General features: G+C 50.7%; 8 protein-coding genes across 8 annotated transcripts; 3 read left to right on the forward strand and 5 right to left on the reverse strand.

Annotated features, from left to right (window-relative positions):
• Positions 1–305: 305 nt before the first annotated feature.
• Positions 306–1,570, forward strand: IAQ61_008796 (uncharacterized protein; the record flags this gene model as incomplete). The annotated part of the gene is made up of 3 exons (XM_003836387.2): positions 306–733; positions 789–1,079; positions 1,183–1,570. The coding sequence occupies exons 1-3, from the start codon at positions 417–419 to the stop codon at positions 1,568–1,570; spliced, it is 996 nt and encodes a 331-aa protein (XP_003836435.1). The 5' UTR covers positions 306–416.
• A 1,147-nt stretch (positions 1,571–2,717) lies between these two features.
• On the forward strand, positions 2,718–5,094 carry IAQ61_008797 (uncharacterized protein). Its single transcript, XM_066098128.1, has 5 exons — positions 2,718–2,995; positions 3,140–3,326; positions 3,510–4,096; positions 4,150–4,331; positions 4,381–5,094. Exons 1-5 carry the CDS (start codon positions 2,723–2,725, stop codon positions 4,550–4,552), a joined length of 1,401 nt encoding a protein of 466 aa, XP_065951767.1. The 5' UTR covers positions 2,718–2,722; the 3' UTR covers positions 4,553–5,094.
• Positions 5,095–5,534: 440 nt separating this feature from the next.
• IAQ61_008798 (uncharacterized protein) lies at positions 5,535–5,817 on the reverse strand (the record flags this gene model as incomplete). Its single annotated transcript, XM_066098129.1, has 2 exons — positions 5,535–5,657; positions 5,710–5,817. 2 exons carry the CDS (start codon positions 5,815–5,817, stop codon positions 5,535–5,537), a joined length of 231 nt encoding a protein of 76 aa, XP_065951768.1.
• Positions 5,818–6,236: 419 nt separating this feature from the next.
• Positions 6,237–6,575, reverse strand: IAQ61_008799 (uncharacterized protein; the record flags this gene model as incomplete). Its single annotated transcript, XM_066098130.1, has 1 exon — positions 6,237–6,575. The coding sequence occupies one exon, from the start codon at positions 6,573–6,575 to the stop codon at positions 6,237–6,239; it is 339 nt and encodes a 112-aa protein (XP_065951769.1).
• Positions 6,576–6,628: 53 nt separating this feature from the next.
• IAQ61_008800 (uncharacterized protein) lies at positions 6,629–8,934 on the reverse strand. The gene is made up of 6 exons (XM_066098131.1): positions 8,827–8,934; positions 8,239–8,773; positions 8,127–8,189; positions 7,992–8,074; positions 7,545–7,942; positions 6,629–7,487 (listed from the first exon to the last, which is right to left on the reverse strand). The coding sequence occupies exons 2-6, from the start codon at positions 8,360–8,362 to the stop codon at positions 6,713–6,715; spliced, it is 1,443 nt and encodes a 480-aa protein (XP_065951770.1). The 5' UTR covers positions 8,363–8,773; positions 8,827–8,934; the 3' UTR covers positions 6,629–6,712.
• Positions 8,935–9,246: 312 nt separating this feature from the next.
• On the reverse strand, positions 9,247–9,486 carry IAQ61_008801 (uncharacterized protein; the record flags this gene model as incomplete). Its single annotated transcript, XM_066098132.1, has 1 exon — positions 9,247–9,486. One exon carries the CDS (start codon positions 9,484–9,486, stop codon positions 9,247–9,249), a length of 240 nt encoding a protein of 79 aa, XP_065951771.1.
• A 1,261-nt stretch (positions 9,487–10,747) lies between these two features.
• On the reverse strand, positions 10,748–17,531 carry IAQ61_008802 (uncharacterized protein). Its single transcript, XM_003836394.2, has 5 exons — positions 16,968–17,531; positions 16,508–16,878; positions 13,509–16,439; positions 13,227–13,456; positions 10,748–13,176 (listed from the first exon to the last, which is right to left on the reverse strand). Exons 1-5 carry the CDS (start codon positions 17,032–17,034, stop codon positions 12,138–12,140), a joined length of 4,638 nt encoding a protein of 1,545 aa, XP_003836442.2. The 5' UTR covers positions 17,035–17,531; the 3' UTR covers positions 10,748–12,137.
• Positions 17,532–19,189: 1,658 nt separating this feature from the next.
• Positions 19,190–21,518, forward strand: IAQ61_008803 (uncharacterized protein; the record flags this gene model as incomplete). The annotated part of the gene is made up of 7 exons (XM_066098133.1): positions 19,190–19,262; positions 19,322–20,068; positions 20,116–20,217; positions 20,268–20,320; positions 20,368–20,564; positions 20,612–20,768; positions 20,817–21,518. 7 exons carry the CDS (start codon positions 19,190–19,192, stop codon positions 21,516–21,518), a joined length of 2,031 nt encoding a protein of 676 aa, XP_065951772.1.
• Positions 21,519–21,746: the final 228 nt, after the last annotated feature.

Consider the following 21,746-nt stretch of genomic DNA (forward strand, 5'->3'; position numbering starts at 1 on the left):
GCCAACATATAGATATCAAATATATATATATATATATCATCTCCTGTAATATTGCCACCTCGTCTCTCTTCCTCTGGTCACTTGTCGTCTACACTACGATTTAATCTGCCGTATCAGACCGACACCCAGATGCCTATGTACAGCATTCTTTCAACATTGTGATGGTTTGATTTCGCACTTTCACGCTGATGATTAGCGGTGTCCCTTAATTAGTTGTAGCCTGCGCACTCGCAACAACGCGCAGTCACTGGGCTTTTCTATCGCTAAGCAGTGAAAGCAGCTCACCGAACTACGCGTCACCAAGTCAACGCCGCGTTAACGAGGAGCGTTTGCCTTGAAGGGTCGGTGCGGTGAGTGTGTTCTCGCTTTAAGTGTAAATTTTTGCTTGCTGAGATGGCTTTTTGCATCCTCTCTCAATGTCTTACATTCTACGCTTTCTCAACTTGGCCACTCTTCGAACATTTCTTAGCATGGCGCGAATCCCTAACATTTGCGTCATATGCGAAGACGCAGAGAGCTTTGATTGTAAACTTGCACTGGCGCCTTGCGGGCGGCACTGGATTTGCTCCAATGACCTAACTGCCTTCTACATTCTGGCCACTAGAGATGAGAGCCAATATCCACCAAAATGCTGTGGTCACGTCTTTCACATCAAAGACTATGAGCACTGCGTGGAACATGATACAGCTGAAGCCTTCACAGAGAAAGAAGCTGAATACAAGGTTCTGGCCAGGTATGTACATGCATACCGTTCGCTACCATAGGCATGGAGTTTCTGACGGAGACAGAAACCGTGTGTACTGCGCGAACACATCTTGCGCCAGGTTCCTGGACCCGAGGACGCATATTCAATGCCCAACCTCTGGTGTGGCTTACGCAGTGTGCCATGACGGCGACGCCTGTGACAAACTCACATGTACCAAGTGCAAGACCCTGATCAACGGCAAGGCCAACGAGCACGCCTGCTCAGACGACGAGGACGCCGCAGAAATGGAAAAAGCAATCCGTGAAAACAAATTCCAACAATGCTATGCCTGCCACACGATCATCGAACTACGAGAAGGGTGCAATCACATTCAGTAAGTTTCGAACCCAAGCTTATGTCTCTTCACTTCCTCTCCTCTGTCCAATCTTTCATCCCCCAACAATATAAATGCAATAGCTAAGTATAAAAACACGAAGATGTCACTGCGGCCACGAAATCTGCTACATCTGCGGCAGACCCTGGACCGGTCATCACGGCTGCCCGAGCCACACCGCCGCCAGTTACGACGCAGATGGGTATAACCAGAACGGTTTCCATCGCGACACAGGTTTACATCGCAGCGGTCTGGCGTATGCTCAATACATGAGCAGCATCTCTGGCCATGGCGAACTGGAAGAGGGCGAAATATATGAAAGTGATGGCGAAGCGGAACCCGCGGAGGTGTTGCAGCAACTACATATTGGTGATGTCGAACAGCGCAAGGGTGACAGAGGCGATGATGATGATGATGATGGTTCTGAGGATGTGGAATCTGGTCCGGTTGGTCAATCAGGCCTCTCGTGGTGGGGCTGGGGCTATCGGTGAGGGTGCAGACGCGGTTACCTGATGTGGTCTGATGTGGTATCATAGCGGTGGACAGTGTAGGCTTGCATGAATGTTCTTGCAGCCTTCATGTTGAATACAAAATGTACTGCTATCCTTGTAATCACTCCCACAGCCTCAGACATAGTGTACTAAATTCCATGTCCTAAATAATTTGCAACGATGATGTGAGGAAATGTGATTGTCTTGGTCTTGTGAAGCTAGAAGAGGGTATGCAACTTCTACAAAGTATATAGATTTGGGACAAATGGGTTTAGTAGCAGGCAATACTAGTTAGATATTCTTCACTTAATGTTTAGATCGTTCATATTTCAGGTTCTTTATACATCACTACGGTAAAAGATTGTTTACTATAGAATGGTACGCTAGGGGTTTACTATATAGGTGTAAACTGCCCTTGTGTATACCTATAAATAGGTTTAAAGTAGTAGTTTACTTTTATTAAAGTAGTGGTTTACTTTTATAGTAGGGGTTTAAATTAAGTATAAAAAGTAGTTTTATTTCTAATATACGCTATAATACCTAACTAAGATAAAAAGGGGTAGAAAAGATTAGCTTCACGCTATACGCACATATGACATAATAATAAGTCATGATATTTTTACTAATAGGAGGTGGTGATAATAGAGGTGGTGGTGATAATAGAGGTGGTGGTGATAATAGAGGTGGTGGTGATAATAGAGGTGGTGGTGATAATAGAGGTGGTGGTGATAGAGGTGGTGGAGGTGGTGGTGGTGATAGAGGTGGTGATAGAGGTGGTGAAGAAGATTAAAGAAAGGAGGGGAAAAATACTTAAATAGTAGGAAACTAGGTATTACTACGTAATACTAGTAGATTAATAGAAGTAGAAATAAAAGTAGTTTACTTTTGTGGAATATATAGTATAATAAACCCTATTTAGGTTTACTTCTTCTACCTAAACTACTTCTTAGTCTACTTTAGATAAATATGGCTACTGTAAACCGGTTTTGTATCGTAGTGTGGTGTTCATGACGTCCTTTTGGTGCTCACTAGGGCCTTGGCACAATGTCGTCCCTCAATCCCATCGACCCTCACCCTGACGTCCGGCACTGTATTCACCCTCTTCTCTTGTGATTTAAATAACATACCCGGCTTATGTTATGCCCAGTTTATATGATGAGGATGTCATTACACAGGATGTCATCACAGTGCCGACCCTCGACTATCATCCGCAGTCGCGCTTTGACTGTGCAACCCTCACAACAGGCTCAGTGTCATCCTGTATCGGTTTTTATGGCTGTAAGAATATTGAGCAGTCGACCGATGTACTTACCGCCTTTCCTTAGACTAGCAAATGCCACGCCGAGCCAAAAAGAAATAATTAAGGCCAAATTCTATGGTGGCATCCAACCATTCAAACGCCATGCGTTCGAGCGCTTTAAGGGCGTCTCGATCACTATCTAGGCTGCGATGATACCGGTACTCCGCCCAGAGAAGCACTTTGGTTGGCCTTGGAGATGCTGATAGCCGAGGTGAGGCATACCGATCAGCGCAAGACATGCTATGCATCCCATAGGTCACCACAAGAAGCATGGCAGAGGGCACTGCATGGACAGTTTGATCTTACCAAGATTGTCATTTGATGCACCAAATGCACGGCCGCCGCGATTGCCGAATTGCGGGGGCCATAACACTCCGCGTAAGAGGCATGGAAAACGGTCACTGCTGCGGTCACAGGGGACAGTTACAAAGGCAGTCAAGCGGACATTGGCGTGTAGTATGTTCAGTCAGGACTGACGGGTGACTATCCCTCTTCGACTTGTCCGAAGAGTCGACCCTGGCCGAACGTTTCAGTACCAAGCTTTGCTGATCCTTGCGTGGCAACGAACCAGGGTTAACAGATCATGTTCTCGGCTCTGTAAATCCAAAGCAGTTTAATCTCTCCCTGCGACGGGACCAGAAGAAAGGCCCCTCTTTCCCGGCATAATTCATATACAGTTTCCTACAACTGCGCGGATCCCTAGCTCGCAAATCTACCACTCCAGTCTCGAACAACGTCAATTTCAGGTTTTACATCACGCAATGACATCGCACCATCTACATAAGATTATTCTCTCTGTCAAACTATTCGCGGTTCTTGCCCAATGTGCGCACCTTAACTACTCCGGCGAAGCCATCACAACTCGATTCTGGGACTGCTGTAAACCGTCTTGCGGTTGGAAAGGAAAGGCAGATTTTACCAGACCGGTGTTGTCATGTACGGCTGACGATAAGCCTGCTGACATCGCTGCTGGTACAGGCTGCAACGGTGGGACGGCTTTCCAATGCTCAAATCAGCAGCCGTGGGCGGTGAACGACACTCTGTCATACGGATTCGCCGGCACCTTCATCACTACAGAGCTTACAGGTGGCAGTGTGGAGAGCGCGTGGTGTTGTGCCTGCTATCAGCTGGATTTCACCAGCGAACCACTCATTGGAAAGAGCATGATCATCCAAGCCTCTAATACCGCCTACGACATCAATACTGCGAATCGTTTTACACTTGCAGTGAGTATTTTCAGCATTGCTGCGCAAACTTCTCAAGCTGAGTTCTCCTGCAGGTACCTGGTGGAAATACCACGTCCACCGATGCATGCGCCCAGCAGTATGGTGTCGACCAATCCGTGTTCGGTGAGAACATGGCGGGTGTTAGTTCTATAGACGGCTGCCAGAACCTTCCCGAGACACTACGAGCCGGCTGTCAGTGGAGATTTGATTGGTTGCAAGATGCATCATTTCCAAGGTATTTCATCTCCAGAAAGACCCACCAGGATTAAGTTAACGTAACACAGCGCAAATTTCAAACGCGTCCTCTGTCCCACCGAAATCACTAACATAACACAATGCGTTCGCGATGACGAAAAGGTATTATCGGGTGAGGTGTCATCGGCACATAGCCTCACTCCAGCCTCATACACTATGGCCTCGCTTGCGGTTGTCCTACTCGGCGTACTTTCGATATAGCACCCATTACGAACCTGCCTAATTTCTTCCTACAGCTTACGACCGAAATGTTTTCAACTGCTTGCCTTCAAACAGATCTTTGCGGTTATTTTGTCATCTGATTGAAAGGCCCTGGCCCAAACTCATGCATGGATACCCTATCAATAAAAAAGTCGCCTCAAGATGGCCTCAGACTACGTCTGGATCAACGCGGTAGATTCTCCGTGCTTTGTGCAGTGTCGGAATTGCCGTCTCCCTGTTGGAATCGAGCGATTCTTTGATCAATGTTGACCAGTCGATGCGAAAAGGCCTTCTTATGCCACACTTTTTATTATGTATAACAACATACTGTACCAGATGAAGTCCCACTACCTTTCCGTCTGCAAGTCATAAGTGACGAAGCCGATTTCATCTAAAATTTGGAAGCAGGGGTACATGCATATAATTGCACTAACCCAAAGTACACAGTGTCAGAACTGTACGAGCATCTTGAAAAAATGTACACGCTTGTACTTGACGATACAACCAATGCATCAGGGTATAATAGCTACATTAGTACGACCAGCATGGAACGGACCGAGCATATCATGGCCCGTAATCCACAACATGCCTCTTCTTACTTCCCTTCCCACTGGAGCAAGCCCTGCTTCCAACAGCGCCACAAGCCCACCACAAGCCCGAAGCATCCTTACAGAGGACCGCCCTGCATACCTATTCCGCCAACCTAACCGATGTCGCTCCTTCCGGCGGAAGAAATCTGCCCTAGGCATCATCGGCCAGCCACGCAACACATCTCCACAAAAGCGGCCATATTCATTTAGGCAAATGAATCACTCCACCTACAAGGAAACAACTTCGTTGACCTAGACGAGGGGGTTTACTCCGCCGGCTGACCGCGAATTCTAGTGCACTGCTGGCTTGAGGACAATAAAGATCGCGGTCGCATTTAACCATATCATCCGCGGAGCTGGCGGAGGGAGACATTCGATCTGGCAAGTACAGGCTACACCCTCTTACCGAACTCAAGCGCAGATAACGTGGCAATTGGCAAGGGATCTCCTTCCACTACGCCGATGTGTGTGTCACACGAAGGTGTCGCGGAGTGGCGGTTGGTGGGAGTTGTGGACTGCGGGCGTTTAACAAACCATGTTCGCTTATGGGTCCATTGGGTACTTTACCGTTAGAGAATGGGTCGAGCCGCCGAACGCATGATCGGACGGCTGCGCGGACGAAAGTTTGTTTTTTCCTGGCTGACCACTCTCAAGGTGATTGTGTTTGATCCACATGTTCAGTGGGAATGTTCAATTTGTATAACATTGGATGTTTGAGCTGAGCCGTTGCTAAGAAATACCTGGACCATGGTAGGTACCCTGGCTGGATACAGCACAGACTATCCCAGTAAAAGCTTTCCCCACGCAAAGCACGAACATCCGCATTCTTGGGTCCTCCCGGTCTGTACTAGGTAATGGAGATGCAGGCCATGGTTGTCATAAAGAAACGGATGGGCCACTAAAGCACGGCATGAATATCTCCCCAAACCCCAGTGATCCCTCTAGAGTCATACGGTACACCACTGTCTGCGGAGTCAGATGCAATCTTCACACCGCCTAATAGTTACCAACTGCTACCGCTCATCTTTTCTTTCTCTGCAGACCAAAAATGGTGCGGTCTAATCTGCGTCAACTCTCACCAGCTCTACGGGCGATCAAACGGACTCGGTCCTAGGCACGGCACGGTGCCGGTACGTACCCCATGCGGATAAGCGGGCCTCTGCGCCGAGACCATGTCTTGATTCCAAACCAGAATCTGCTTGGCCGCAGGGCACGCGCGACGAGATGTGGATGAGGTAAGGTAGGGTAGTGTATAGGATGTGCAGAGCTAACGGCTGGTTCATGGATGCACTACGAAACAGAGATGAGGGAAATCTGGGGTGCATAGTGATGGGAAGTAACTGCCCGACATTGAGGCTGGTGAAAGGGTGCAAGAAGAGACTGTCTGTGGATGACGTGCGGTTTGATGTAGCGAGGATGATGCTGTTGGGCATAGTTTAGGTAATAATGAAGCTGAGTGCTGCTAGGAATAATAGATTAAAGCTTCTTCGAATGCACAGTTTAATGTAGAGTGTGAAATGGGACATTGGAGCATTAGGAATTCATCAATACGCTATGAAGGCTCAAAACATCATGGGCCTGGGTTATATGGGTATATCTCATCGCGATCTTCCTCGAAATCCTCTACAGCCCTCAAACGACACGGGGTCAACGGCGCGATCGGTGACAGCGTCTGCGCAGAGAACCTCGTCGTCGTCGCACTCAACGGTGGACTCTCCAACTCCACACTCATGCTCTTCCACCTCAACTCGCCTCCCGGATTCTCCACGAGCGTTGGCGCAGATCCCACACTACCCATACTACGCACCGTTTCCAACATGTCGCCCTTTTCACAGGAATCGGCTGCTTCGTAGCGCTCGAGGCTGTTCCTGCGTGAGCGCGGAAAGTACGAAATCTTGTGTCGGAGATCGTGCGTTGTGACGATTCGAGATGGATACTCTGTTCGTCGGTCACCACCGGATCCTGCCTCGTCTGCGCCTCTCGGTCTGGTGGCAAGACTACTAGAAAAGTCGTCTTCGATACAGGGGATGATCTTTCGAACCATGCGGGGCGTCCTTGCTTTTTTAGGTATGCGGCTGATGTCTGACGAGTTTGACGTGTTCCATTGCCAATCACTGCGAATCTCGCGCGCGCGCTGTGCAGGGGGTGGGGCTTTTGTGCGGAAGTTGAAGACCCAGCGGGTGACGAGGCCACGGAGTATGGGGATGTTGGCCACGATGATGGCGACGTTGTTTTCAATGTGGTTGATGCAGTAGTCGATTGGGTAGGTCCAGTCCGGGCTGAAGAGCGTGAAGAGGCGATCGCGGTAGGAGAGGTAGATTTTTGCGGCGCCGATGGCGGTTACGCTGGGTGTGTTAATACATACATGGTGGAGACTGCAGAAGTCGTGGTGGAATGCTTACGCTAAACTGCAGGTGAAGACTGCAAGTACTACCAGTCGTGATCGTAGCCGTGCGCTCATCATCCTTCTGACGATGATAAAGGGGATTGGTAGGATGAGTAGATCGGTGAAGAGGTTGGCGCAAGTCACCCAGATCAACATCTCGCCCATCCTGTGGCGGCCCATGCAACGAAGGCCTCCGAAGGTTGCTGGCTTCCAAGTATTCCCGGTCTGAGGAGGACAAATGAAAATATATAAGAACCATGGTATCAGTGAGCTTCCAACAGTGAATACGAGAATGGCGTACAAGACTCGTTTCAGCCATTGGATGACGGAGCCTGCGCGGAGGAGGAGAAGTATAATGGATGCCTTTACGAGTGGCAATATGGGTATGTTTAGAAGATTGAATGCCATGACTACCTGGAAGCTGTAAGCAGGAGAACATTACTTCACGAATGATAAGACTCACTGCGTAGTACTCGTCGTAGTCCGGTTCTATCTTATCTGGCGGCACCTCCCAAATGTGCACTCCCACATGCCACATCTTGACATCTATGAAGAATTAGAAAAAGAGTCCCATTCTCAAACTGACAACGGCACATACGTCTATGTGAGGGCCCTATTAGGGCTATTGAGAGCAGTAATGGCAGTATGATAAGCCAGTCATCTGTGAAGTATTGTCAGTCGTGTTCACCCTAGTTGCGACGACTACTTACCCCAGCTCAACCGAAGATTCAGTTTCCGCCTGGTATAGATCCGTAAGATGACGAATATCGACGCCAGCAACGGCGTACCATATATCACTCCCAGGCAAGTGAGTTGAAGCGGATGGGTAGGCATATCGTCGACTCCCAGCCTGTCGATGCAATTTCACAGGACAAGAAAAGAGAGTGGAAATCTCACATCGTGCGTGTACGGGCTCGTGTGGGGACCCCCAAATCCCATATAACAACCTGGAACTTCAGGGTAGCAAAGCATGCATGGCGTTGCAGCCCGCTCACAACCCTGGCTCTTGTGTCGCCCAGAACGAACAGCCGGCCGTCGATAGCAGTCCCCCGCAATCTGCACTCAACTGCATATTAACCCTTACTCAAGCAAATACAGCACCACTGGCCTCCCATTTGCGGATTGTGGGTGGATCTGCCGCCAGTGGCACTCACGTGCACCTTGTTCTTGATTGCCACACTATAGCAGAGAATGTTCCATTGAGCAGATATGAGACAGCGCGGAGAAGCGGAGTCGTAACGTACGCTGAACATGACATTGTTACTGATATTCACATTTTCTTACAAATGGGTACACACCAGCATCACACCTCTATTTTTTTTAGAGGTGTTGTTCCTTTAAAAAGCCGCACTCTTACTGTATCCGAACCGGCAGACCGGTCGTGAGTGGCTTGTTAGAAGTAAAAGGTGTGAGTGTCGTACAGGTTTCGCCAATGAATGTACAGACCCGAACATCATCTCCCCATCGCTAGTACGGAGAATTGGTGTAACAGGACCTCACCAAAGCCTGGGTTGGCGCTGCTGGCCACGGCTTCTCTCTGACAGCCGAACCCTGGCGAATCTGAAGCCGCCGTTTAAAGTGCATCGCCCAATGAGGAGCAAGCCGTAAAGTGAACTTGAAGCGGCGAACATCACTTGATTCGAAGGATTAATCTGCTATCCACACTACTCATCGCCTTTCCTCGTCCCCTCCCCCAAAAAAACAGCGCCTATATGTTTTTACGTGGCGTGATGTACCGGTACATTTTTGACAGCAGGACCTCTGTTTGCATCCTCACCTACTACTTCCCGTATCATACCAAATTGTATGTCTACCTGCTGTACAGTCATTCCTTTGCACCTTGAAACACCAATGACTTGGATTTCTCCCGATACAATCCGGGAACTGGTAAGATGCAACCCAAGATGTAAGGTCATGGTGCCGGTACCGATACAGCCGTCCAATGTCAAAAACGCCATATTGTATTGTCTGCTCAGCAACGTGCTCACTATGGGCGCAGACCCTCTGCATGAACCTCGTCCCAATTCTTTGAGATTCTTATCACGTGTGAAACAAACAAATTCAAGGAAGGGCCTGTATGACGGCCACGTGCTGCAGATGTGCACTAGCCGTACGGTATAAAGGGTGGCATTTCAACAGCGATCATATTTGTTTAATGCCGTGCACATCACCATCTCAGTACTTTGGGCTACTGAATAGGACTAGTGAGCCTAGATAGTATGTATAACGAGGCTACTACTAACACCGGTGGTAAGGCTCTTGAAACAAGGAATATATATAGCACATTACATCCCTGGGTTAAGTGAAGTGTCGGCGACAGAGCTGAGCTTAGCATAGCATTTCAGAGTGGATTGCAAGACACGGGTAGTATAGACGGGAAAAGTTCCGTAGGACCCTTGGCATAGGTATTGCTAGTAAGCATTGCAGATAACGCCCGGTCTATCACCACACTCCTGAATGTATGAAATCGAGATCTTAGATGCCACAGAGGATTGGAGGGGTTCTGCCCAGTGAGTTCATAGCATTGAACGTAGTGCCGATTATCGTCTGGCCAGCACAGCGTTGGTGCTTCATCAATTGTGCTCGATATATTAGCTTTGGTTCATTTTTTTTCTTTTGATTAGCATGGGAAGCATGGATGCACACGCTCAGCCAAGAATGCCTCGTATGACCTCCGACAGAGAAGCAGCTTCGAAGATGCTACGATTCGTGGGGCGATGCATTGTCAACCAAATCATTATCACATCAGCTGAGAGTAGCTATGAATCAACATCTACATTGGAAAACAAACGTCCGGCCATTCTTGCCCTGTATATCAGCAAACCATAGTGGGTACACCACCTTATGGGCGCTCTTCCTCCCTTCTGCCCTAGAAGAAGCATACTAAAACGGCCACCGCACACAGACCCTAAAAGCCTTTATGCCTATACCCTGCATGTCTTATAATATTCATGTGCTACCATATCAGTCGGTATCTCTAATTCTGTACCAAAGTACGAACGTCGTAAACAGCTTGCACCATCATGTGCAGTAAAAGCAAATATCCGTCATGACCCACTGTGGTCTGACAAAGTTCCCAACAGTAAGCCCGCAGATAGCACAGCCTATCGCCCCAACAACTTCTCAGCGCCTCTGAACCCGCCATTACAGGATATAGATCAGGCGTCGTCATGGCAGGTGTCACAATTCGTACCAAGCCCGTTTGATCATTCGAGGAGAGAGAGAAAGACAAGAGTCACCGAATCTGGCACGTGAAGGCCCAAATTGGCCTCAAAGTGAGACTGATATTGTATATGCATGATATTTCCATGGCAAATATGTAGCGTGTGTGACGTCTTGCCTATCTATCCCCGGCAGGGAAGGAAGGCATAGTCAGATACTGCGACCGCGTTGCATATCCACCGACTTCACAAAGTCTGAAAACTGTAATCAAAGTATGATTATTCATTACTGAACAACACGCGATACTAACAGCTTGCTCCACTTCCAAACACCCATTGGGGTGAAACCTCCTCATTGTCACACGTCACACATGACGTTGTACACTGATACCCAGCGCTGCACAAAGAAAACACCATCCCTGCTTACCCTTCCTGGCCCCCCAAAAAACAATAAACCCAGCGAAACCAATTTGATTCGAGACTCTCTCACACACACACACAGAGAGAGAGAGAGAGAGAGGAAACTCCAGCCATTAAAGATACTCTACGATAACCATCCTCATCCTCACTTGCCTGCCTGCATATCCCACTGGTGAAATCCCCAACACACAAAGACAAAACAAACCTAGAAATTTGAGGGAAACATATGTCAATGACATCTCGTGCCATCCGATCTGATCTCATCCCATCCCATCCATATCCAAATCCAAATCCAAGCCATCACCAACATCCCTACGTCCTAGATAACCCCCCCTTCCCTCTTTCCTCTTCCTAGCTTCACCCTTGACCCTTCAGCATTCCCTTTCCTCTTCTCCTCCCACCACTACCCGAGCCCACCAAGCACCACACTCACAACGAAAACCGCAAAGGAAGGAGAGTAAAGCGGCAACGAGAAGCTAGCTGTTGTATAATCAAATCCCAACTATCCAAACCATCCCGTCAAAAGACAACGCCTAGTTTCGCCCTTGGAGAGAAACAGTGCCCCAGAAAACCAAGCCAAACACGAAGTTTAAAAAAAAGAGAAAAAATCTCCAGAGAGCGATACAATACGATACAAAAGCCAAGCTTTGCAGGGTAATAATAACCCTTATTCTTCAACACACTGCATTCACCTTCCTAGCCTTCCTAGCGAAAAAGAAACTTGAACCCCTAAGAAAACTAAGCAAAAGCGAGACCAAGGAAAAGAAAATCAGTCAGCTTGAAAGCAAGCTGGAAACTTCGACGGTGGGGATGAATAAGAAGAAAGATGATTTTAAACTGAGTTAATGGTATGTACAAATTTCGTAAACGCGGTGTGTCGGCTGTTTCTGTGTTGTGTCTATAAAGAAGAAACAAGGACCAGCAGCAATGGGAATATGCAACAACAGCAAAAAATGTCGTCGTCGTCAACCCTATAACAAAAGGGGACGCGTGCACATCAACCAAACCCCCCTCACCCACAGGAATTACTATGAGGGCGGATTTGGCGTACTCTTCGGACTCCCCGGTGGACTGGGTGGTTTCGGTGAAGTGGGCATGGGCGGCGTATCCGAGAGATCCGGGGGCCCTTCTTCCCTCGTTATTGTTGCTCGCCGAATGGCGTTGCGTAGCCGACTCATGACGGCTGGTTGTGTGTTGGGCGGTGCGCCCTGGAAGCTATTGCGGCTGTGTGCCGACTCCATGCGTGTGAGCATGGCAGCAGAGGTGAAGTCGTTACTGGCTTCGAAACTGGGTCGGACACGGTCCATGGACATGCGTGACCGATCGAAGCTTGGTCGTATGCGGCAATCGGATGACATGCGCGGTGCAGTGGGCGGGATGCCTTCTGTAGAGCGGCGGTATGTGAAGTCAGTGCTGCCGCTACCGTTCTGACTTCGTGGATTGTGTGTTGTTGCGGTTGGAGCGACTGAAGGTGGGTAGATAGGCCGTACGTCTTCGTCGGTATCCTCGGCGTTAGCGGCCTTGTACTTGGACGCGTCGGCCTCTGAGTTGTTGTTGGAAGCAGTTGGTACCTGCTCGGGCAGGGGCGGGAGGTATGCTTCGGTTTGGCGTAGATAATCAAAGTGTCCTAGCTTGACTTGCTCCCGGATGATGTCGGCGTCCATTGGGAAGTACATCTTTTGTGCAACCTTGAAGATGAACCGGGGTAGCAAACAAGCGATTGTGGCACATAACAGATATGCCCAGAAGTTCAAGGAGCCGTACACCTGGGAACCGGCCTTGTAGAACTGAGCGCTGGATGTGAATGAAGTGTAGATTCCAGTCCAGAACCAGACAAAGAGGGTACTGATTACGACAATAAGTACCATTAGCCAATCCCATCGGTAGGTGTTGTAAAGCACATAGATATTCGCAGCACAGACAGCTGCGGTAGCTGCATAAATACCCATGCGGCGGTACTCGGCAAGATCAAGACCACTGGAGGTTGCAAATGTAGCAGGGGCAAAAACTTCAAAGACGAAGAAGAAGGCAACGGCAGATTGGTAAATACCATCAACCATGTAAGCCCTAGAGATGGGTTAGCGTGGAAGCGTCGGAATGATTGCTCATAAACCTACCAGAACTTGGGCTGGGACCACTCCTTCCGCTCAATACCACGTCGATATAGTTGCGGGACAGCCAGGGATACGCGGTCATCAACGTCCTGATCCAAGACACCCATCACGATGACTGGAAGCGAAGTGAAAGCCAAGTTGAAGAAGATGATGTATGTGTAGTCGAAGATGTACTGGCTGTCAAAATTGGTGTAAATCTGGTACCAGAAGAGCGAAAACGTCCATACGATGTTCTATCAAAAGGTTAGCATCAAGCCTTGGCTTTCCTTTTGATTTGACCCTCACCTTGTAGAAGAAATTGGCAATAGTCTCTGCCAGTCTGCGGTATGACCATCGGCCGTGCACGAGCAAGAGCCGTGTGAGGAAGCGGAATTGGCCAATGGCGTAATCTGAAGACATGACGGCTGCTCGTCCTTCGACACCAGCGATACCAACACCAACGTGCGCCTCCTGGATCATAGCGACATCGTTGGCACCATCTCCAATGGCAAGGGTAAGACAGTCCAATCCGGTCTTGACCATGTTCACAACAGCGGCCTTCTGACTTGGACTGACTCTGCAGCACAGCACGGACCGGCACTTTCTGCAGAGCAACAGGAACTTCCTCTTCACGGTTTCGTCCAAGGCCAGCTTAAGAGTATCTCCGTCAATGATAAGAGCGTGTGTGGGTGCAGGCGGTTCGTGATCGTCTTGGGCAGCGTCCAGTTCCTCTTCCGAGCCGGTCAAACCAAAGATTGCTAGCTTCTCGTCAAGCTGAGACTCTACAGAAGCCACGTTGTCATCTGTCGTTTTCAGAATGATGAGATCCATGTCATTGTCAAGCAAGTTGCAAGAGAAACCAATGTTGATGGCAGTCTCCACCTTGTCACCTGTTAGGACCCAGAGCTTGATACCTGCTTGAGCGAGCAAGGAGATCGACTCTGGCACGCCGTCTTGCAGTCGATCCTCAATAGCGGTTCCTCCGATCAACCACAATTGGTTCTCGATGCGATCGGAAACTTCCTCCAGTTTGTCTTCGCGGCCAACAACTGCATTGGCGGCCATGTCGTAATCCCTGCTCCACTCTGTATATTCCTCTTCCGAAATCTCTCTTTGGGCAATGCAGAGTGTTCGGAGTCCTTCCCTGGCGAACATCTCAAGGTGTTCGCCAGTGGTGGCGCGAAGTTGTTTCTGCTCATCGGGAATAAGTCTGGAATAGATCATGCTGTCGGCTCCTTTGCAGAAGAGCATGATCTTGCCGTCTGGCATTCTGATGATTGCACTCATTCGCTTCCTCGTCGAGTTGAACTCGAGTGTGTTGAGAACCTGATATCTACGCTCCTCACCGAGTACGTTGAGCACTAGGCGATCTTCTTCACGGCCCACAAATGTGAGACCGACATCGCGCGCAGTGGCGACCAGGGCTGCCTCATCGGGAGACTGAGCCTTGAACTCGATTTTCGGCGGGTCACCAGGCGTACGTTCAGTGACCACAGTGTGACAAAGAGCCAAGACAATCATAAAGTTCAAGTTGGCTTCCTTTTGCTCAGGCCCCGATTCTCCCGCTAAATCATCAATGTAGTCTGGTGCCACAAAGGTGAGTTCGTCGTCCCAGAGATAGGGGTTGTTGTGCATTTTCCTGATTCCTTCAATCATTCGCACACGATCCCGCGCAATTTGCTCCCGAGCGCGTGCGCCCTCGACCTCAACATTGACGCCCTGCCTTCGCTGCATACCCGCTTGCGCTTCAGTGTATGCTTCTCCGTACGGCACACCGTTGATGGAGCACTTTTTGAATTCCATTACATTCTGCGTGAGCGTTCCCGTCTTGTCGGAGAAGATGTACTCGATCTGTCCAACGTCATCGGAAATGTTCCAGGACTTTGGAGTGCAAGGGTAATCGATTTTCTCGTAGTACATTTGTACATCACTGTAGATGAAGAGAGCCTGAAGGGTACGAATGATTTCGAGGGTAATGTAGAGGGAGATGGGAACCAAGTTTTGGAAGAGGATGACAGCAGCCCAGAAAGCAATGACACCATCTGTGGCAGGAGCACCACCATAGGATCCGAATTCGAAGAATTGATGAGAAGTGTCATCGCGAGCCCAGGTGACACCAAGTACAATTCCAGAGACCAGACACATGAGAGCCAGGATGATGAAGTTGTAAATGACATTCCAGTTGAGTTCCTTTGAGATTCTGGCCCGCTTGCTAGGCGTGATACCAGAATTGATCATAATCTTCGTTTCCTCGCCCGTGAACACGACGACACCGAGAACCCACTCCGTGTTGCGCAACTGACAGCCACGCAGCAGCAGATTGTTGATGGAGATGGGCTCGGCCATTTCGTAGGCCGGTGCTTCGGGATCTTTGGCATTGTGTTGCTGCCACCTGAGAACGGCACTGTAGGAGTAGAGGTTCGAGTGGGCACCTTCACTCTCAATGATGAATTCTGCACCTTCGCAGTGTCGCGCATGTCGGACATCACGTGTAGCGTGCAAGGCGTTGCGGACTTTCAAGTTGGTTTCGCCGTCCAAATTCTTGGTTTCCACGTAGCAGGCACCGTCGTCGGAGGATGTCGACAAGACCACAATGTCGGCGGGAATTTCTTCGTCGTTGTACAAACGCACAAAGTCTCCGACTTGTACATTCTTCCAGGCATCCTTCTTGAACCGTGCTTTCTCCGGGGATCTCTTGTAGGGGTTCAATACACTTCCCCAGAATTTCTTCTGTCCTGTTCCTTTGCTATCGGCTCCTCGCACCTTGTCGTTGTCCCCGGGGCCGTGACTGCGTGGTGGGGAATGACTTGGGGATTGTCCGGTAAGCGGTGATGGGACGGGTGTCATCTGTATGGCCTCCTGGGCGTCGAGATAAGACTCTCTGCGTGTGGCGACGGACGCCCTTCGCGTATCGATGGAAGGCCGCGAGCCATCATGAGCCAGCTCACCGTCCTCTTTGCCCTTTTTGCCTTTCTTCGCACTGTTGATCGCCCTCCATGTCGTGATGATCAGTTTGGTGGTACCCTTTTTGATTTTTCGCCATAGCGAGACGGTATTCTCGGCCGTATTCACATTGTTGAAGTCGACGAGCCGGTGGACTGGGGCGTTGTTCAGCTCGTTGTCCAGCACCGTTCTCCGCCAATCCTCTATTGCGTCTTTGATCGCAGTCACCACCAGAATGACAATGAGCGGCACGGCGTTGAGGGCGGGGTTGGAGGCTCCAAAGATGGAGAAGATCTAGGGCAGATGGTGGTTAGTCGCGCGTGGAGGCGATGGTGGGCAGTGGGGAGAGGGAAAGAGCCTACGCCTAGAATGATGATGAACAGGAAGTAAACGTTTGCGATGTTGTGGAATTGGAACCACAGGTTCTTGGGCACGAAGCTGAGGGGCGTGTATTTGGCCGTTCTTATCTTGTTGCGTGCGTATTGAGCGAGAGGGTGGCCGTCGTCGTCGCGTTCCGTCTGGGGCAAGGGCACGTTGAAGTAGACCCTGCGCCCCGAGTCCTGCTCCTCGGAGCCTGCATCTGAGCTGTCGGGCGAGTGGTCGGCGTTCAAGCCAGCTTCTTTGCCCATGGAGTCGCGCTTCTCGCTGCCGGAGCCAATGCGCTTGTGCAGGCGTTGCTTGAGCGAGTGGCGCTTGTTGGCAGCCTTGTCGCCGGTTGCGCGGTGGGTGGCCCCTAGATTGCGCGCGCGCTGCGTCAGCACAGGCTGGACATGGGGATGGGGGGGGAGACAAAGATGGCGGTGGTGCATCTTCCCTACTTACATCGTATGCGCTTCTGAGGATGCGACACTTCGGGCTCCAGCGGCTCCCCGGGCGGTGCGAGTGACATGGCGGCGGCCCTTTTGGAGGAGTGGGGAGGCTGGTGTCAAGGCCGTCCTGAGCTGCGAAGAGGGCGGCGGCGGCCTGAGCCGGAAGGGCTCTACGCGGGCGAGCAGGCCAATTCGAGGGCGGATGCGGATGCCACGGTGCAGACGAGGCGGGAGGTTTCCTGATGAGCTGGGTGAGGGGTGCAGCTGTGTATGTGTGTGGGATGTGTGTGGGATGTGTGTGGTGTATGTGTGTATGTGGGTGTGTGCGTGGGTGTGTGGACAGATTAGTAGGTGCCAGATGAGCACTTGGTAGTGAAAGCCGGCTCGGATAGAATGGGATGGCTCCCGTTACGCGGACAAGCTACAGCCGTCACTCGACACGACTCGAGGCACGCATGCACGCGTTAGGGTGGCACGCGAAAACACAACGGCGCGGTCGGTTGGTGATGGATGGAGAATGAGCTTTGTGGGTGAGTGAGGGAGGGAGGGAGGGAGCAACGTTTGTTCTAGAAGGGGAGAGGGGGGAGGGGAAGGGCCATGGGAGGGGAGGGGGGGGGGCAATAGGGCGGACGAGGAGGCGCAGGCCAGAGAAGGGACCCTTTTTGCTTTATTATTTATTTTTTTATTTTGGTTTGCTGTGCTGCTGTCGTCCTGGCCTTGGATTGTCTGGGTATTGTACTCCTAAGTCCTTGGGGGGATTGCTTACTGGCAGAGCATTGACATGGACGCTTACCCTTCCCTTCCCTTCCCTTCCCTTTCCCCTTCTCCCCTTCCCTTTCCTCTGCTTCCTATGGGCCTACTCTATGTGCCTAGTCTGTCTCTGTACATGGCCACATACTACATTGAGTTACTCTGGCTACTAAGAGTAGAGTAGACGACAACTACCTACCGTTCTCGGAGTTACTGTCTACGTCCGCCGAACGTCCGTTCTTCCCTTCTTGTACTATTTTGCCTTTTCTCCTTGTCACCAAAAAAAACCCTCTTTTCGTCATCCTGTCTCCGTCCGCCAATGGGCCACTCCGTTTGCAGGGCGGAGACTGCGCCGTTTTGCTGTGCGACCCACGGCCTGCCTTGGGAAACCGACACATGCCCAGAGTACGTGTACAGCCCTTCGCCGGCTTACTGAGGAGCAGCCATGGTCAGCCCATCCTTTGTCAGACCAGGCAGTACCGCCAATGACGGCAGCTGGCTGGCGGGCAGGCTGACTGTTCAGACCGCAGTTCTGCCACCGCAGGACCGTGTGGTCAACCACTTTGAAGCCATGCAAGTAGTGTGTACCATGTACTACTTGTGGCCTGGGAGGGTACGCAGGTCCGGTACAGTCTGTCGTCAACAACATGTCTCCCGCCTGGTTTCGTGGCATAATCCGCCGTGACCGTTCCGCCACGACCCTTCTCCGGGGCGGTTCGGGGGTGGCCGTGTATGGACAAGTACAAGATACCTACAGTACATGGCACAGTAGTTTACATCATGGCCGGAATCCCCGGCCATCACATCTCCTTGCTTGCGAAAGTCGATGCAAGCTCACCATCTGCATCTGACAGTCTTAGAGGGAACACTGGGACTGTCTAGTACTTACGTACTTGTACCTGGCATGCTCGCATCATCAATCTGGCGGCCATCCTGCATCGGCAACAAAGTCCCGTGCATGAGGCTGAAGACGAATGCGAAACCTTGTGCAAACCGCCTCCCTTCGCCTCTTTCCACCGGCGTTGGTCGGATCCGGGCGCATGATGAGCCAACACCCACGTACCCTACTAACATGCACGCCTACCGGTACATGTACCATCTTTTTTCTCTCCAACTTATCATCGTATCCGGATGTCCGCGGGCCAGCGCGTTCCGCTCCGCTGTCTCCGCTGAGCTATTGCACTGTGTACCGGTACTGTGTGTGTGTGTGTGTACATGGGCAGTAGACGACAGTGCGCCCCAAAGATGTCATCCGTCAAGAGGGCATTCTCTAGGGAAGTGTACGATAATGCGCTGGGAAGGGTTTCAAGGTTCGGTTTGGGCCATGTCATCACGTGATGGCGCGTCAACTGCCTCCAATGGGTGGGGGATGCTGGATCTGCACTGATCTGGCCAACTTCGACGCGCTAAGCCTTTGTGCCCAAGTACCACCCCATTGAAATCCCTCTTCTATCCTCATGTTTCAAAAGGGGCCATGCCGTAATCATGAAGCCACAGAAGAGGACGATCAAGGATTTCTTCTCCGGGCTGCCACGTGCCCCGCCGCTCCCAAAGACGAGTACGCTGCGACCTGGTCACTCACCACCTTGCTGATAGCCCTACTAACGCATGTAATAGCAACAACAGAAGATGCAGACACGACATGGACATCTGACGTGACGAGTACGGACCCCAAATTTACACAGCCCCATAGACATCAGTCTTTAGCCAATCAGTCCTCTTCGTTTGCCTCCACCTCTTCTACTCTCTCCTCCGCACCCACTACGACGAGAGCACCCAGTGTGGAGGAGCAGCTACCCATTCCATCGCAAACCTCTGGAAACTCTGGCGCAACCAGACGTGTAGTCTCAAATGGCGAGCACATCGTACTGAACTCTGATTCGGACGACAACGACTCGCTGCAGAGCCTTGATTTCGGTGACGTGCAACCAAAGTCGACGTTTGTATCAAAGAATGTAGTGGACCGTTCTCGAGCCTCTCCAGAAAAGAGTGCTGAAGAGCTGCACCGGCCAGTCAAGAAAGGCAGGACCGGGAAGAAGACTTACACGGTGGTCGTAGAAACTGCCCAGAAGAATGCCGAGATAGAGAGACGCATCCAGGAGCACAAGCAAGAGCTAGACCGGTCCTCTGAAGAGCCAACCTTTGAAAATGAGGCCATCAGCGAGGAAAGGCTGGGCCAAGTGGTCCAAGACGACGACGATCCTGAAAAAGCCCGTCGCCTCTATTTGGCCATGCAACGAACCAACACCGCACAGTCCGAAAGCGTTTACTACTTCTTCAAGTCAAGGTCCGAGTCGATTGTCGTTCAGCGCAGGTTTCCTAGCGGGGCTTTGCCGAGGATGCAATGGGCCTCCAGTTTCCGGGGTAGGAGCTCTCGTATGACATTGGGTTCATCCACTGACAGCTCCTAGATGGGACCTCGCGAGATCAGGCCTTCTTGACTGGCTTCGCATATCAGATATTTCGCATGCAAGAGCTGCCTGAAGAGCTCGCCTTGTGGATGCTTGATCAATGTGAGCGAGTTAGAGGTTTGAGTGACTGCTTTTTATTTAACGCTTTGCAGTCTGCTATGACCACAGCGAGATATTACTTACAAAGTATCTGGAGATACTCGAGGTAAATACACAATTACGCTCATGTTGCGGCAAACTGAACATAATTAGTCCCATCATGCACACCTTTCAAGATTACTAGACTGCAGCAGAATTGACGCCATGTTCAATATGATAGGCGCTAGTATCAAAGACCAGAGTACAACTGCGGGTCTGCCTCTGATGTCTCGGCTTCACGGCGAGGAAGAACCGGCTCTTCCCCCATCTCTCAAGTCGATTGTGACATTGATACAGAGGGCTGCACCGTGGTATGCATATAAGGTATATGTTTCAAGCCCTTTCTGACATGTCCTAGGCTACGAACAAAGGCTCGAAGTCATGTGCTGCATATCTTGTTCTTCGTGTGTCTAGACAAGGGAGTTTTGTCAGATTCCCAAGTTCTAGACATGACACGCAGTGCTATCGAGGCCATCACCTGTAACTTCACGGACAACAAGAAACTCGTATCCGGCGTAGGACTCTCTTTGCCAATGGAAGAACCCACTCTAATGCGATTACAGCTCAGCAATGTCATTCCACAAATACTCTCGAAGATTACAGACCCTATTCTCCAACGTAATCTCGTGTGTGCTCTTCCTGCTTGGTCTCCGCTGACCGCCTATCTCCAACGATACCTCGCCCTCTCCTTTCTGTTGTTCCCACAGGTAGTCGATGTGCCCCTTGCCAATCCAAAGATACCCCAGATGATACACAAGCATCTCGATACTGCATCGTCATTTCGCATCGACAAGCGTACGAATTACGCCCATCTCGCCGCTCGAACGACTCTCCTGGACGTGGCCATTGGACCAGGGCCTTTGTCTGTACCCTATCAGCCGCTTGTGAGTCCTGCACCATCACAAGCAGGATCATCTCCTGTCATGGTCCCTTTCCCCGACACCTCGGACATCAAAGCCTTCAACCAAGAAGTCGATGCTCTGGCCCAGCACATCAAAATGCTCGGCAACTCGATTGTGGAAGCCGGGGCCGTGGTTGACCTATCCATTCTCGAAGCAAAAGACGCCACGGAAAGACTGTGGGCGCGTTTGGAGCACGCAGTCCGGCTTGGGGGGAAGAAGACGCATAATGTGTTTGGCGCAGAGGACGACGAGGAGAGACAGTTGAAACTCAACAGATTCTTCTTGAAGCCGAAGAAGACGGCGTCGACACCAACGGCGCGTGGTATTTTTGATGACGATGATGCTGGCGAGTCTCTTGCATAACGGCAGCGTCATGGTTGTAATAATCATATAGAATATATATATACATGCACTCAGTCCCATGCAGACCACCATACAAACACCATCCTCTCCACCCCCAACACACCCATAGAATTCCAACACCCTCCCCCCCCCAAGCCCATCCAGCAAACCCCGAAGTCCAACCGCCGCCCACCCCTCTCCACGCCCCGTCCCGCATCCACACCACACGGCACGGCACCGCACCCCATC

The sequence above is a fragment of the Plenodomus lingam genome (assembly GCF_022343315.1).
Source record: "Plenodomus lingam strain CAN1 chromosome Unknown contig_5, whole genome shotgun sequence".
NCBI classification, from domain to species: Eukaryota; Fungi; Ascomycota; class Dothideomycetes; order Pleosporales; family Leptosphaeriaceae; genus Plenodomus; species Plenodomus lingam.